Source organism: Pteropus alecto, unplaced genomic scaffold (genome assembly GCF_000325575.1).
Source record: "Pteropus alecto unplaced genomic scaffold, ASM32557v1 scaffold50, whole genome shotgun sequence".
Lineage (NCBI taxonomy): Eukaryota > Metazoa > Chordata > Mammalia > Chiroptera > Pteropodidae > Pteropus > Pteropus alecto.
In genome coordinates this window covers 2,544,339-2,557,513 of record NW_006431918.1, presented here as the reverse complement: position 1 = coordinate 2,557,513, position 13,175 = coordinate 2,544,339, and the positions used below count along the sequence as shown (strand labels likewise).

At 37.3% G+C, this 13,175-nt stretch overlaps 1 protein-coding gene across 2 annotated transcripts in view; it reads left to right on the top strand.

Annotated features, from left to right (window-relative positions):
* The window catches only part of INPP4B (inositol polyphosphate-4-phosphatase type II B), a 557,392-nt gene that overhangs the window by 484,188 nt on the left and 60,029 nt on the right, over nt 1–13,175 (top strand). For both annotated transcript variants that reach the window (XM_006906232.3, XM_025042642.1), the window contains one exon: nt 2,663–2,822. In XM_006906232.3, coding sequence (XP_006906294.1) covers nt 2,663–2,822 — 160 coding nt within the window. The remainder of the gene's footprint in view (nt 1–2,662; nt 2,823–13,175) is intronic.

Genomic DNA, 13,175 nt, shown 5'->3' with positions numbered 1-13,175 from the left:
ACGGCAGGAGGCATAATAGAATAATGATTGCTATTTTCAGAGGAAAAGGCCCAGCAATCTGTTTTTCTGATAGGTTGTTGTTGTCGTTGATTGTTTTATTTTGTTTCTAAACCTCTCATGTAGCTGAGCTGAACAGTACCTGGAGGCTGTTCCCTGGGCCTGAAAGGGGAGGGGCTTAGAACACCAGGTACTGCTGCCACATTCTGATGCTGCATTGTCTTCTCCCCCAGTTTGAATCCACTTGTGTGTCTAGGGACTTCATGAGAACAGTCTGAAATGAACTGTGTGATTTTAGTTAGAGAAGAAAGTGGGATTGGCCCCAGACATACCAGCAATCTAAGCAAAAAGACTGCCCCCGTGAACCGACCCAGTGAATAGTCATCATCAGAATGAGAATATATTTTTGCTGGTTATTTTCCTTTATGTGTTTGTTTTCACAGAGATTATATGGAAAATGGTTTATTTAGGAGAGAAATCAGATATTCAGAGCTCCTCTTCAAGAATCTTGCCCACCCTTTTTTAACATCTTAGTTCTACAATAACTATCTTGTCCTCCAGTCTCCTAGGAATTGAATTACCAACTTTTCTCCCTGTAACCCACTCCCTGGTCTATATCACAGTCACATGAATGGATTTTGGGCCTTGATACTGACATTGTCCTCTATTAGTTGGCCACTAATGTCCCTTGACTCTTTAGCCAAATGATTGCTCTATTCCTGATTATATGATACTCTTTATTTCAGAGTTAAGGGTATGTATGATTAGCCTGTCCTTTTGGTAGAATCTCTTAGTCCTGAATGTGCCATCAGGCTCGTTTTCAAGTCTTAGATACCTGAAAGTGAATCTTGGTCCTGTGAGGTGACACACATCACTACCTGACCCTTCCTGGGCACTGTCTCCTGACCTTCCTCTGTCCAGCTTGTCCCTGGAGTTCTTCCGATAATTTCACAAAGAGGAATTCCTACTGTGTATCACAATTCTGTGGGAAATCAAAGGGGAAGAACCAAATCTTTGGAGTCAACTGGAATGTGTAGTCCAGTTAGACCATTTTAATTTAGAATGTTATTCAACATCTCGTAGCTGAGCTCTAAAACCAAGTCTGTAATATTAAACTTACTTGACGGTGTTTGAGGTTAAACTAGCTCATGGTCGTATGCCAGATGAGACAAACGTCTCTCTCCTCCTCCCCGGCTTGCTTCCTCCCCCTCTCTATGCCTTTCTTCTATGCCCTGCACAATGCCCTGAGGCCACAGCTCCAAATGACTCAGTCTGGTATTAGAGATAGAAGTGCAAATCTAACTGATAACTGTAATCTACTTTGTAGATGCTGTAAAAGAGAAGGAGGCATGGCCAGAAAAGTTCAGGGGTCTCTGGCCACCAGCTAGGCAGGCTCTCCGCCCCAAAGAATTGAAGGAGCCTCCTCAGGGTCTGCTGCTGAGTGGGCCTTCGATAATCATTTGACTGTGTACATATCGCGTATTAGTATTACATAGCAAACTGCTCAGTCTCTAACCCCTAACCAACTCCCTCCCAGCTCATGTGTCCTCTAAGCATTTAAGGACTTAAATGTTTTTCTGCTCTTGACCACGTGACCCCTTACTCAATGGTCGTTGGTCTTGGTCAGTGAACATGCTTCTTTCTGTTCCTCATGCGGATAAAGATCTTTCCTGGTGCAAAGGTTACTTTTTCTATCAGTGGAATCCCGTAACTCGAGCTATCTGTAAAGGAAGAAGAAGAATATATAGGTATGGAATGTAAAATTATCCTTTTAAATAACCTCTGTCAGGCTCTTCAGAGATATGATTAAGATCAGTTATACTCCTTTATAAAATGAAAAGCAGCATGCAATATTACCTTTTTATTTTTTACCAAAATACAAAGTCCCTCTCAACACAGGCAACAGGAAGAGTTGAAAGTTCATCTCATGTACAAAGCTAATCCGGAAGATTAAGAGCAATCCTAACCCCACTTTGTCCCCTCAGTAGCTGAGCTTATTCCCATTATCTGGAGACCACACTTTAAGAACTTCTATTGCCTTGAGTAGTCAAATTCACAGACACAGAAAATAGAATGGTGGTTGCCAGGGGCTGGGGGAGGGAAGACTGGGGAGTCCATGTTTAAATGGTACAAAGTTTCAGTTGGAGAAGATAGAAGATTTCTGGAGGTGGATGGTGGTGACGATTGTACAACAATGTGAATGTACTTAATATCACTGAACTGTATACGTAACAGGGTTAAAATGACAATGCGTATGTTATATATATGTTATCACAATAAAAAAAAAACACAAGAATTTCTAGTGCAAGTGGTGGCCATTCCTTAAAAATACTGGTGTGTCTTTGTTATAGAAAATAGGTGCATCCAGTTTACAATTTCATACTTTGAGCTCAATTATGGATTAATATTGTATGGCAATTCATCATGGTTTTATGACAGAAAAAAATTAATGAATAAAATAAAAAGATTTATAACACTTAAATTTTGCTTTATTAAGAGAAAATGGATTTCTTATGTATCCAAGATCTGGCCAAAATAACGGGAATATTAGAGTCTGCATTCTTATGATTGCTCCTCTACCTGCTTCTTTAAAATGGATAAATCAGATTTTGCCTTATCTTGTTTCTGCAATAAAAATGTGTAGTGATACTCATGCTTTTTTCAGGATAGGGTGTGGGCCAACGTGGGGAAGAGCCTGAACTGCATTATTGAGATGGTGGATAAACTGATTGAAAAGGATGGCGGCAGTGAAGGCAGCAGTGGCAGCAGCAAAGATGGAGAAAAGGACCCTTCTGCGGCAGACTCCATGATAACGCATCCAAAGGGTAAGGTATCTTTTTTCCCCAATCACTGATTGAGTAAACAAAATGAGAAAGTCATGATAAAAAGAGATAGAAAGAGAGGAGTCTACAGTGCCTTTGATGAAAGTGCTGATAGCACACTTTTCCATCACTGTGGCTTGAATGATGGAAGGCTGTTTATCAAATTGCATCTCGGTTGTGTTTTCAGAACGGCTTGCAATGCTCTTTTTTCGTTTTTTCTTTACTACAAAACAACCTTTTTGAAAGAAGAACAATGTTTTCTTTTAAAGAGTCTGACATAGTTTAATCTACTTTTACTCATTCCTCCAAAATATTTTTAGGAAGAAAAACAAGCATCTAATCTTAAAACTGTTAGAAAGGTTGAGAGATATTAGAACACAATATCTTGTGAAAAGAATGCAGTATGGTAAAATGCTTTTTGCCTTATTCTGAGGAATTCTTTGTGAATTATCTCAAAAACATTAAAAGGTTCGATTCCATATAAGAAGATTATGTTTGTGCATCATTCCAAAAACATATTAGTAAGTCTAGATATTCATGGATCCATGTATACACACATACACACATGCATATAGATACATATACATGTGTGGGTATATATGTGTCTATAGACAAGACAGACGTATAATAGATACTTTCAAATATATAAGATTGATTACCAAATATAATCAAAATGTTAACTACAATTGTGTCCCAATAAATGGCTTTTTTTGTTGTTAATTTGATTAATTTTGATGACAAAAAAAAAGACATATCTTTATTTTTTATGGTAATAAGAATTGCTGTTAGGGTTTTGCCAACCCTTTCGTTAGATGTCTTATATGTTTGAAGAAAGTAAACAATATTGCTCTACCATCTTCTTCTGAACTCTGCTTTTCCTTTTAATTTACGAAAATGAGTCATAAGAAAATATGACTGCTTATAAAATTAAATTTATGTTCTTCCAATTTGTTTTCCTTACTTGCATTTTCCTCAGGAGTTTAATTATGTAAAACATCCAAAAAGTCATAGAACCATTTCTAAATCACTTCGGAAATTGTGGCTTTCTAAAGTTTTCTCATAAACGGTCCTTACCTTTTACAGTACGTTCATGTTAGGTGCGAAATTTATTCTAATGTTCTTCAGTTGTTCCCACCTACTTGGCCTAACTGCATAAGGGAACTTTCTTTTTCAATATCAGTTGTATTAGTTAATGAATCTAGTCCAGTTCCATAACTTTACATGAATCAAATTGAAAGCTTATCATAATGTATGCCATAAAGAAAATCATGTACTTCTGTTTTCTTTGATTGAGCATTATTGACTCTAACTATAAGCCAGACACGATCCTGTACTCGGAAAATGAGGTAAAGAAGCCATATCCATTTTAGCGACTTGTTCTGTCCGTTGATGGGTGTTTAAAGCATATACTTTTTTAGCAGTAAAAGGAAAAGCAGATTTTAGAAAAAGAGAAATCAGATAAGAGATACTAGATTTTGCCCCATTTTTTTGTTTTGATGTCCTCCCAAACTTCTCTTTAATAACAGAGTTCTAAAATGTTTGAAAATATACAGTTTATCCATATCTTATATTTTACCTAAAGATTGTATCTGTGTGATCAAAATTACATTTTGAAAAGTAAAAGTATTTGGTAGGTAAATAATCCATAAGATTAGATGAACCGTTTTTATTTGAATGTGAGGCAGTGTTTGGATGGAGTCGAAAGTCAGGTAGAAGTTATTGCCAATGTAGAGTCCATGACTAGATCGGCTTTGTGGACAGTAGGAGTCGAAATACAACGTAGTGCCCTCTGGTTGCTTTTATTATTTTTATTTTATATCCATGTTTATTTCATTCATTTTTTGGTATGTTATGAACATTTTTAGAAGATAAGACACTGCTTAAATGGGTGAAATAAATATATATTTTAGAAATTATGGAACATAGTAAATATTGTCAAATAATATCAAAGTTAAACCTTGTAAATATTTTATATGTTATATTGAGAACATATTTTAAAGAGGATATTGGTACATAAAAGATGCTTAACACATATTAAATAGATGTTTCACAAATGAATCCATGCTCAAATATACTTAAATAAATGTGGATGCTGCTCTATAGTTGGAGTGAGATTAACTCAATTATTGAATAAAATTTTATTTTTATTATTTAGTAAAAATAATTATTTTTTTCTGCATCTTAAATTTGGGAGGAAAAACACTTTCATTTTCTGCTCTGACTTTTGTCACATAAAGCAATGTGATAGAGAAATAAATAGTGGCATTTTGAACTAATATAAAGTAAGTGAATAACCGAAAGTCATATATTTACTTATACTACCCACCAAACTATTTCAGATAAAGATATTTCGGATCTACATTTACTGATGATATGTGCCCCATTTTACTTGTATTTTAAATTTTTAATAGAAAATAATCATAATTTAGAAAATTTGCAAAGAAAAATAAATAAGATTATGCATAATTTTTATTTTCTTATTTCAATCACATAATAATTTGGAGCATTTTCTGTGTTTATGCACACCCACTCACACACACACACACAGACACACACACACACACACACACACACACACTCTTACCAAAACTGAGTACACATTATAAATACAGATGTGCTTCTTGCTGTCCTGCATATCATTATATTATCAATGTTCCCTGATAAACACACACTGGAAATGAGATTATAATGACTGTGCACAAAGAGAAAGCACCATTTTAGATATTTAATTAAATGCTGCAATTAACACATAAGTATCTTCGAACTTCTCAGTCTTTAACTACAGCTCAGATATTTTCTCCTAAAGTTAGATTGCTAGAAGTGTAATTATTTTATAAGAAAGAGTTATCCCTTCTCTCCCATGTGTTTATTTGTATAATTATCTGTTTATATCAGTGTGGACTCATGAACACTTATTTTATTCTTTGGTTTATAATTCAATACTATTATTTATTAGGGGCTAAAATTGTCCTAGTTAGCCATTGGGAGCTCTTTCAGGCTGGTTTCAGTGGCTTTCTGACAGGTTTCCCCACCACAAGCTATGTATTGCCTCCCTCCCTCCCTCCTTCTTTCCCTCCCTCCCGTCCTCACTCCCACCCTCCCTCTCTCCTTCCCTCCCTCCCTCCCTCCCTCCCTTCCATCTTTCCTTCCTTCCTCTCTTTCCACTTTGCTTACTTTCTTACTTTATTTACTAACTCCTTTACCCTTTGTATTATAGGTTCATCTGCATTTTTCCTGCCCTTGGCCCTAGGTTCAGCCATTTCCATGGAATCTTGGTTTCCTTCACTGGAGAATACCATTTAGAAACCAACATTAGGGTGGGTGGGAACATTTTGAGGGTTCTTTTTGACAATAGGTATTCTCACCATTAGTATCTACAAATACCCTTTTAACTACAGTCTTCCCAGCTACAAATATTTCCACTGATTTCATGCCACTTTGAATGAAAAATATCATGTTATGATTTCTGGTTATTTATGAAGCTTAACATTATATAACTTAATAGTATATTTCAAAATATTCTTTTTGATAATAAAATTTATTTCTCCAATAGCCCAAATTTATCTCCAGCCCGTAGATGGGGTGGAAAAGCCATTTTATTCTTTTCTTTTTACAATTAATTAATGAATTGAGTCATCTAGAATTTATTGGAATGTATGATGCAGTAAATACTGGTTGGCACTTGTTACCACGTCATTTATTAGTGATTCTTTTCCTCATGTTGTATAGGTTTTGTTTAGTTTTGCTGTTTATTTATTAAGTTCTACAAATGTTTTTAGTCAATTTCTGGGATTTTTGTTCTATTAATTTGTGTTTTATATTGAGATACATTTTGAAATCTCATAAAGTAAGTCAACCCTTGGATAGTCAGGTTTTCTTTCGTCATCACCATCCTTTATTTTTACATTTTAGGGATAATTTGTGTTTGTTATGCTGGTAAAAATCTACATGGTTAAAGAGATAGTCCTCTGAATTGTCACTATCTTTATCCATTTTTTTATGTTCCTCTATAACCTACAGATATTTTTTTTTCTTTTCAGGTTGCAGATTTTCCTTTTTCAATGTATTTAGTAATAGTTTAGATCTGGATTAATACAAATAGTACTGAGAGAAGTAAAACCCTCTTTACTGTTCTGTTTCAATAACTATTTCAAACATTCATGGGTTATATATATGTTTACGTGTTTTCTTAATGAGCAAGACTGTCCCATTTTCCATATACTTAACCATACTTTAAGCATCTAATGTATGAGTGGTACCCAATGCCTTCAATTTTATAATATTGAGAACTTAGGGATAAAATCAGTGAATATTGGAATCTTAGATTTTGATGTGCCCTTAAAGATTATGTAATTAAACCTCCTAAGAAGCGTACCTACGATATCTCTGCCAATTTTAACCTAACCTCTGATACACATCTCCACTGAGAGAAAACCATTTTTATTTTCTAGAGTGACATGCTTCAGATGTTGATCTAAATATGTTTCCTTCAATTTTACCCACTGGTCCAGATCTAATTCTTAGACACAAACAGAACAAATTTACTTCTCTTTTTCCACATTATACCCTAACATATCTGAAAGCAATCATCATATCCTTTTTGAATTGCCACTATTGGGGTCATTTTTCAAAGGAATAGCATCAAATGCAGAGGAATACAAGGGCACAACCTCCTTAGTTTTAGATATTATTCTCCTAAGTTCACATTAGCTACTTTGACAGCCACATAGTACTACAAACTCCACTAATATCCATAAACCTTGCTTAATTTGACCTATTCATCAGGCATCTCAAGATTCAAGTCATATTTAAGCACCACTGTGTGTTAGAAATTGTGAAATATTAGGGGCACAAAGAGATTAAGACACAGTCTATCTCAATTCTACTGAAAAGATTGATGTCTAAACCCATGACTGTAGTATAATATACTTTTGAGTACACTCTAATAAATACCTGTTTCTTTCATCCATCATATCTACTGTCCTACCCAGGTTTATTTTATTCACATTTTATAAACATTTCTGTCCATTCGCAGAAGTAAAGGATAAAAGTGATGAAAAAACAGAAATACATACAGATCCTAGAGGCACATTGCTATGCATTGAAACACACTTGTTAATCACTACTCTTTAGGAATGTGTGTTCAACCAGCTATAAATTCACCCATTCATGTTATTGTATACCCTGTATTTCTCTTTCACAAGAATATCATGAAATGCCCTGTGGAAAGACCAAATATCCTTTGTCATTGAATATTATTTTTCTAATCTACCCAGCTATAAGTCCTTACACGAAATGCTTGGGCAGGTTTTTCTGTAATTATAGTTAGCATACAATATTATATTAGTTTCAGGTGTATAAAACAGTGAGTCAACATTTATATACCTTATGATGTGATCACCACACCACGTCTAACAACCATCTGTCACTGTGCAAATTTATTACAATGTCATTGACTATATTCCCTGAGCTGTACACTACATTTCTGTAGCATATTTATTTTATCTTGGCAGATTTTTTGATATTATTAAGTTAATAGCTTCAACGTGTGTGGATGTTTATGCACACGTACATGAAAATCATTATATTCCTGAACCTATACTCAATATTAGACAATTATTTCAGCAGTTCTATAATAGATAACAAGTCTGTTTTATAAATTGCAAAGATAGAAGCACAAAGCATTGTTTTCATCAAATGGCTTAAATATTAATATTTCTGAATTCCGTGAATTGCTACTCATGAATGTTTAGAATTTCATGGGAAAGAAACATCAATGAATCAAGCTTATTAGAACTCATAAGTCAGCAGGAGAAAAAAAAAAACTTTTAAAGTACACTTACAAGTTTAAAAAACTTGGTAAAATAATCAAAAGATACCACAGATATTTTTATTATAAATATAGAATTCCAGTAATAATTGTACATTATGACAGGTTTTAGTGTCTAGTCTTATTAGGAAATGAATGTTGTTTCCTTTAATATTGTGCAATTATTTCTAATGTAAAAAAAAAAAAACCACTTGACTTAGAGCCAAGATACTCGGCAAGTCCAGAATTTACTTATTTGGTATGTGACCTTGGGCAGATCGCTTGAATTCTCCAGACCTCACTTTGTTGGTAAAATAAATATCATCTGCAAAATCTTGAAATACCTTCCAGTTCTAGAGTTTTATGCTAATAAAGATACCACATGATTTAAAGTGATTTTTTTTTCCTTTCTCTTCAGTTGTCCGACATATTTTAATTGAACACCTACTATGTGTCAGGCACTATTCTAGACACTTGGGAAACAGCAATGAACAACACAGACAAAACACCTGCCCTCCTGAAGTTTACGTTTTTGTATCACAAAGACGTTAAGAAATAACATGAGAAAGAAGGGCATTACATAATATGTTCATGGTGACAAACGCTGTGGGAAAATATAGAGCGAAGTAAGAGCTTGGGAATATTGCTGGAGGGCAGCGGTCAGAGTTTAGTGGAGTAGTCAGTATAAGCTTCGCCGAGAAGCTGGTGTCTGAGCAGAAACACAGGAGATGAGGAGTTGAGCCGTGTGGATATTGAGGGAAGGATATGTTGGGTACAGAGGACAGTGCAAAAGCCCTGGGCGGACATGTGCCTGCCTTGATCTTGAAACAGCAAGGAAGCGGGTTTGGTTTGAACAGAGAAGGTGAATGGGAGAGAGTAGAAGACAAATTTGAAGAAGTAACTGGGGAAACGGTCATGGAGGGACTTTGGCTTTTGCACTGAGGAAAATAAGAAGCAATCAGAGTATTTTGAGCAGAGGATTAATTTTATTTGATTGAGACTTTAACAACTAGGCTGTTATATCGAGATTGGACTGTTGAACCAGCTAGATAGCTAATGTAATGATCTAAGTGAGGCAGAATGGTGGCTTGGACTAAGAAGGTGGCAATGGAGGTGATGAAAAGTAGTCGGACCCTGTACTTACGTTGAAGATAACGGCATCAGAGTTTTCTGATGATTTAAATGAGAGAGTGAAAGAAAAGTAGAGGTCAAGGGAAGGTTATTTTTTAAAGATGGGGAGATAACAGCATATTTGTGCACTAATGGGAATGATCCAGTAACAAAGGAAATGTTGATAATGTAGGAAGAAAGGGAGAAAATTGCTTTCATGACACTCAAATAGATTAGAGGCGATGACATCTGGCACACAGGCATTGGAGCTGGTTTTAGCTCAAGAAGTTTTATGGGGTTTCTCCCAGAAACAGGAGATAAGGAAGAATGTCACAAACAAAGCTGAGAGCTGAGAGGATGCTGAGTCACATGTAAATTACTTTATGACTGTTTCAATTTTTTAGAGATGGGAGCTAGCATTTTGGGGCAAGTTAATATGTACTAAAAACTTTTTAAATGTTGCCTGTACTATTTAATTCTTGCAACAGTTGTCGGAGTAATTCTGCACAATGAATGGGCAGAGGAGTAGAGAGTGGGTGTTGCCTGCGCCCTCTCATGCCGGTCCAGTGGCAGAGCCTGGATGCCGCCTCTGGCGCTGTGCATTGAGAGCCTCCCCTCATAGCCTCTGCACGGCCCTGCTTCTGTTCTTTCCAGAAAAAAAGCATCTCGAATCTTACTGTGTACAGATAATTTTTTGCTATCACCCTTTAACAAAATGTTAAGTTTTATCAGACACAAATTAGTGACATTACGAGATAACTTTATGAAAATCAGTCCCATAGGTTATCTCTTAAAGGTTTACTGCGGAATTATACATTATACATGGCAGGAGATACACACTGGCAAAATCACTTAACTTTCTCATAAATCTCCCGATGCTTACACCCACAGAGAAACTGGGATAGAGAGAGAAAAGAAAGTCATCCCTCCCATCTGGGAAACTTTGGGGCGTATGATTATAGGATGAAATGGCCTGAGAAATGGTAGTGTTTACATTATGTTTCGTTATTTGGCCTACTTACTTACTCAGCATGTATAAGAAAATTCATTTACGCGAGGCTTTGTTTGTGTTTATAGAAATACATATGTATATTTTTTTAAAGGATGTAGTGTATCCTACTGGCCTTAAACTTTACTAGAAAACTGAACTCGCCTAGTTCACTTCAGAATAAAACGTATCTCCTCTTCCTTCCTCTGGAGGCCTGTGCTACAATTAGGCTTCAACAACTCAATAGCCTCTGCCTCTCTTCTATCTTAGTACCTGGAAATAATTTACATGACAAGAGCTCTCTGATGCAGATGTCTTAGTGATTTCAGGTTATTCGATGACCTATAACATATGTGGCTTATTTTTAAATGCTCAGCATGTTTGTAGGCCAGAGTCCTCAGGTTATAGATTTTTGTTTGTTTGTTTTTGTTTTTTTAAGGCTGAAAGGCAAAATAAACCCAAAGAATGTGAGCGGGTAACTCCTCCTGGTCCAGTGTAACCCCTGGCTCCAAACTTTGTGCTACACCAAACGCGGCTCTTGTTTGATCAGTAGATTTACTTCCTGGAAACTGTCTTAGCAGAATTTACTTAAGGCTTTCAACTTTGTGCTACAAAATGAGAAGTTTAACTAGGATATCAATATATCAGTTGATGCATTTCCTTTGCTATTTTTCTAAGAGCAAGACTAGAAAGTTTTATGACACTGTTCTCAGGCTGGCAGAATTCAAACAAACAAGGTTCCCTTGACATGATAAAAGGCTGCCTTTGCTCCTCTCATAGCAGTCAGTGTCGAGTGGAGCGGTATATGCATTTCTAATGTTACGTCTGGAAGAGCCAACTTGGAAGAGCCAACTTCGGTCACTTATCTTGGATCGTAGTGCAGTGGACAGGATAACGAGCACATTTTGAGATACGTGTTGGTCCTACGTGGAAACACCCTCGGTGCCTTTAGGACTGCCCGAGGCAGAGCAGGGGCAGGCAGGGCGGCCACGCACAGCTTCCCCATCGAGGTTACCATGAAGCGTGTTTCCACGTGTTCTTCCCAATACCCATTATTTCTAGATTTGATCTCGCTCTTCCTTAGCTTTTGGTTCTCCAATCACACTTACTCGACACCTTCCTCTTTCTCTCCTCACCCCCCACTCACGCCGTCCTCTACCCCTACCGTGGTGACTATCCCCCGAGCTTTCCGGTTGTTTTGTTTTTTTTTCTCTCATAGCTTCAGGCTCAACTTTTACTTCCTCTTTAGTCAGGCTTTTTCAAGTCCTTGAGTCGTCTCAGCCCATTCCTTGTTCCCTGCTCGTCCCCTTTATGGCCCCTCCAGTCAGTTTATGGCATCTGTTCTTGGCGTTTGGTACCATCGCTCCAGGCGTCCCTCCCACAAAGCCTCACTGATGCGAGCCTTCAGCTTCCCCGAGCTCCTTCCGCCTTCCTTCGGGCGTCCAGCAAACAACACAACCGGGAATGGATACGCTCTTCTCACCGGAGACTTATTCTCTTGTCCCTGAGCTCTTCACAATCCGGAATGTGTTTTGTCACTGCCTGAGCTCTTACAGCACTGACCATACTCCTTGATGTTGTAGGTATTGCTTTATACCTCTAACCTTCCCTTCTATACTTTAAGCTCTTTGAGGGCAGGGACTATTGAGTTATAAATATTAGTATCCCCTGTAGGACCTCACAGATAAGAGTTTCTGTTTGTCTAACAAATGAGTATATTCATCATGGTGGCAGTGATAAAAGGAGAGAGAGAGTGGTGTACGGAAGATAGTTTAGCATTTGTTGAAGAAAGATAAATGCAGACTGATTTTTAGATTCCTGGAGCAAAGCCGGGGATGGATGACAGAGATGGGCAAGGAGTTAACAAGACTTGGAGGAGGACTTTTTGAGTGGCCAGGGAAGACTCTCTAGGCAGAGAAGCCTCAGGAGATGCTTTTCTTCCTCTGATTATGCATTGGTTGTCTGGATTAGCCTAGTCTCTGTGCTCCCTAATCCTGGGATATGTCCAGATGCTCGGCGGCCTCCTGTGGGCTTGAGTCTAGGATCTACGATCAAAGTCAGCCATGTCGATTATCCTCATACAAAGGAGTTTAGCTATAAAGTGTCTGGAGAGGAAGCCTTATTGTTAATGGACCCTTCCCGTTATGGTGTTCATGTTGTAAAACTGTAAATGAAAGACGGGCCTTCACTCCAAGGGGCACATAGGCTGACACAGCTGGTCGATGTGGGACACAGGTCCTTCAAATGCAGCAAGGACTCTGGACAGCAAAATCGATGTCCCTCACCTCCAGCCCCTACGCAGGAACCCACTGCCAGATGTGCTGTGCCACCTGGGGTTTGGGCATCGCATAAAAGCCCCGTTGGCTGCGATCTGTCTCCGATCTTCTTACAACCTTGGCAATTTTATCACCCTCCGTAAAGGCCATTCTAATTGTTTGGCGTCACAGTT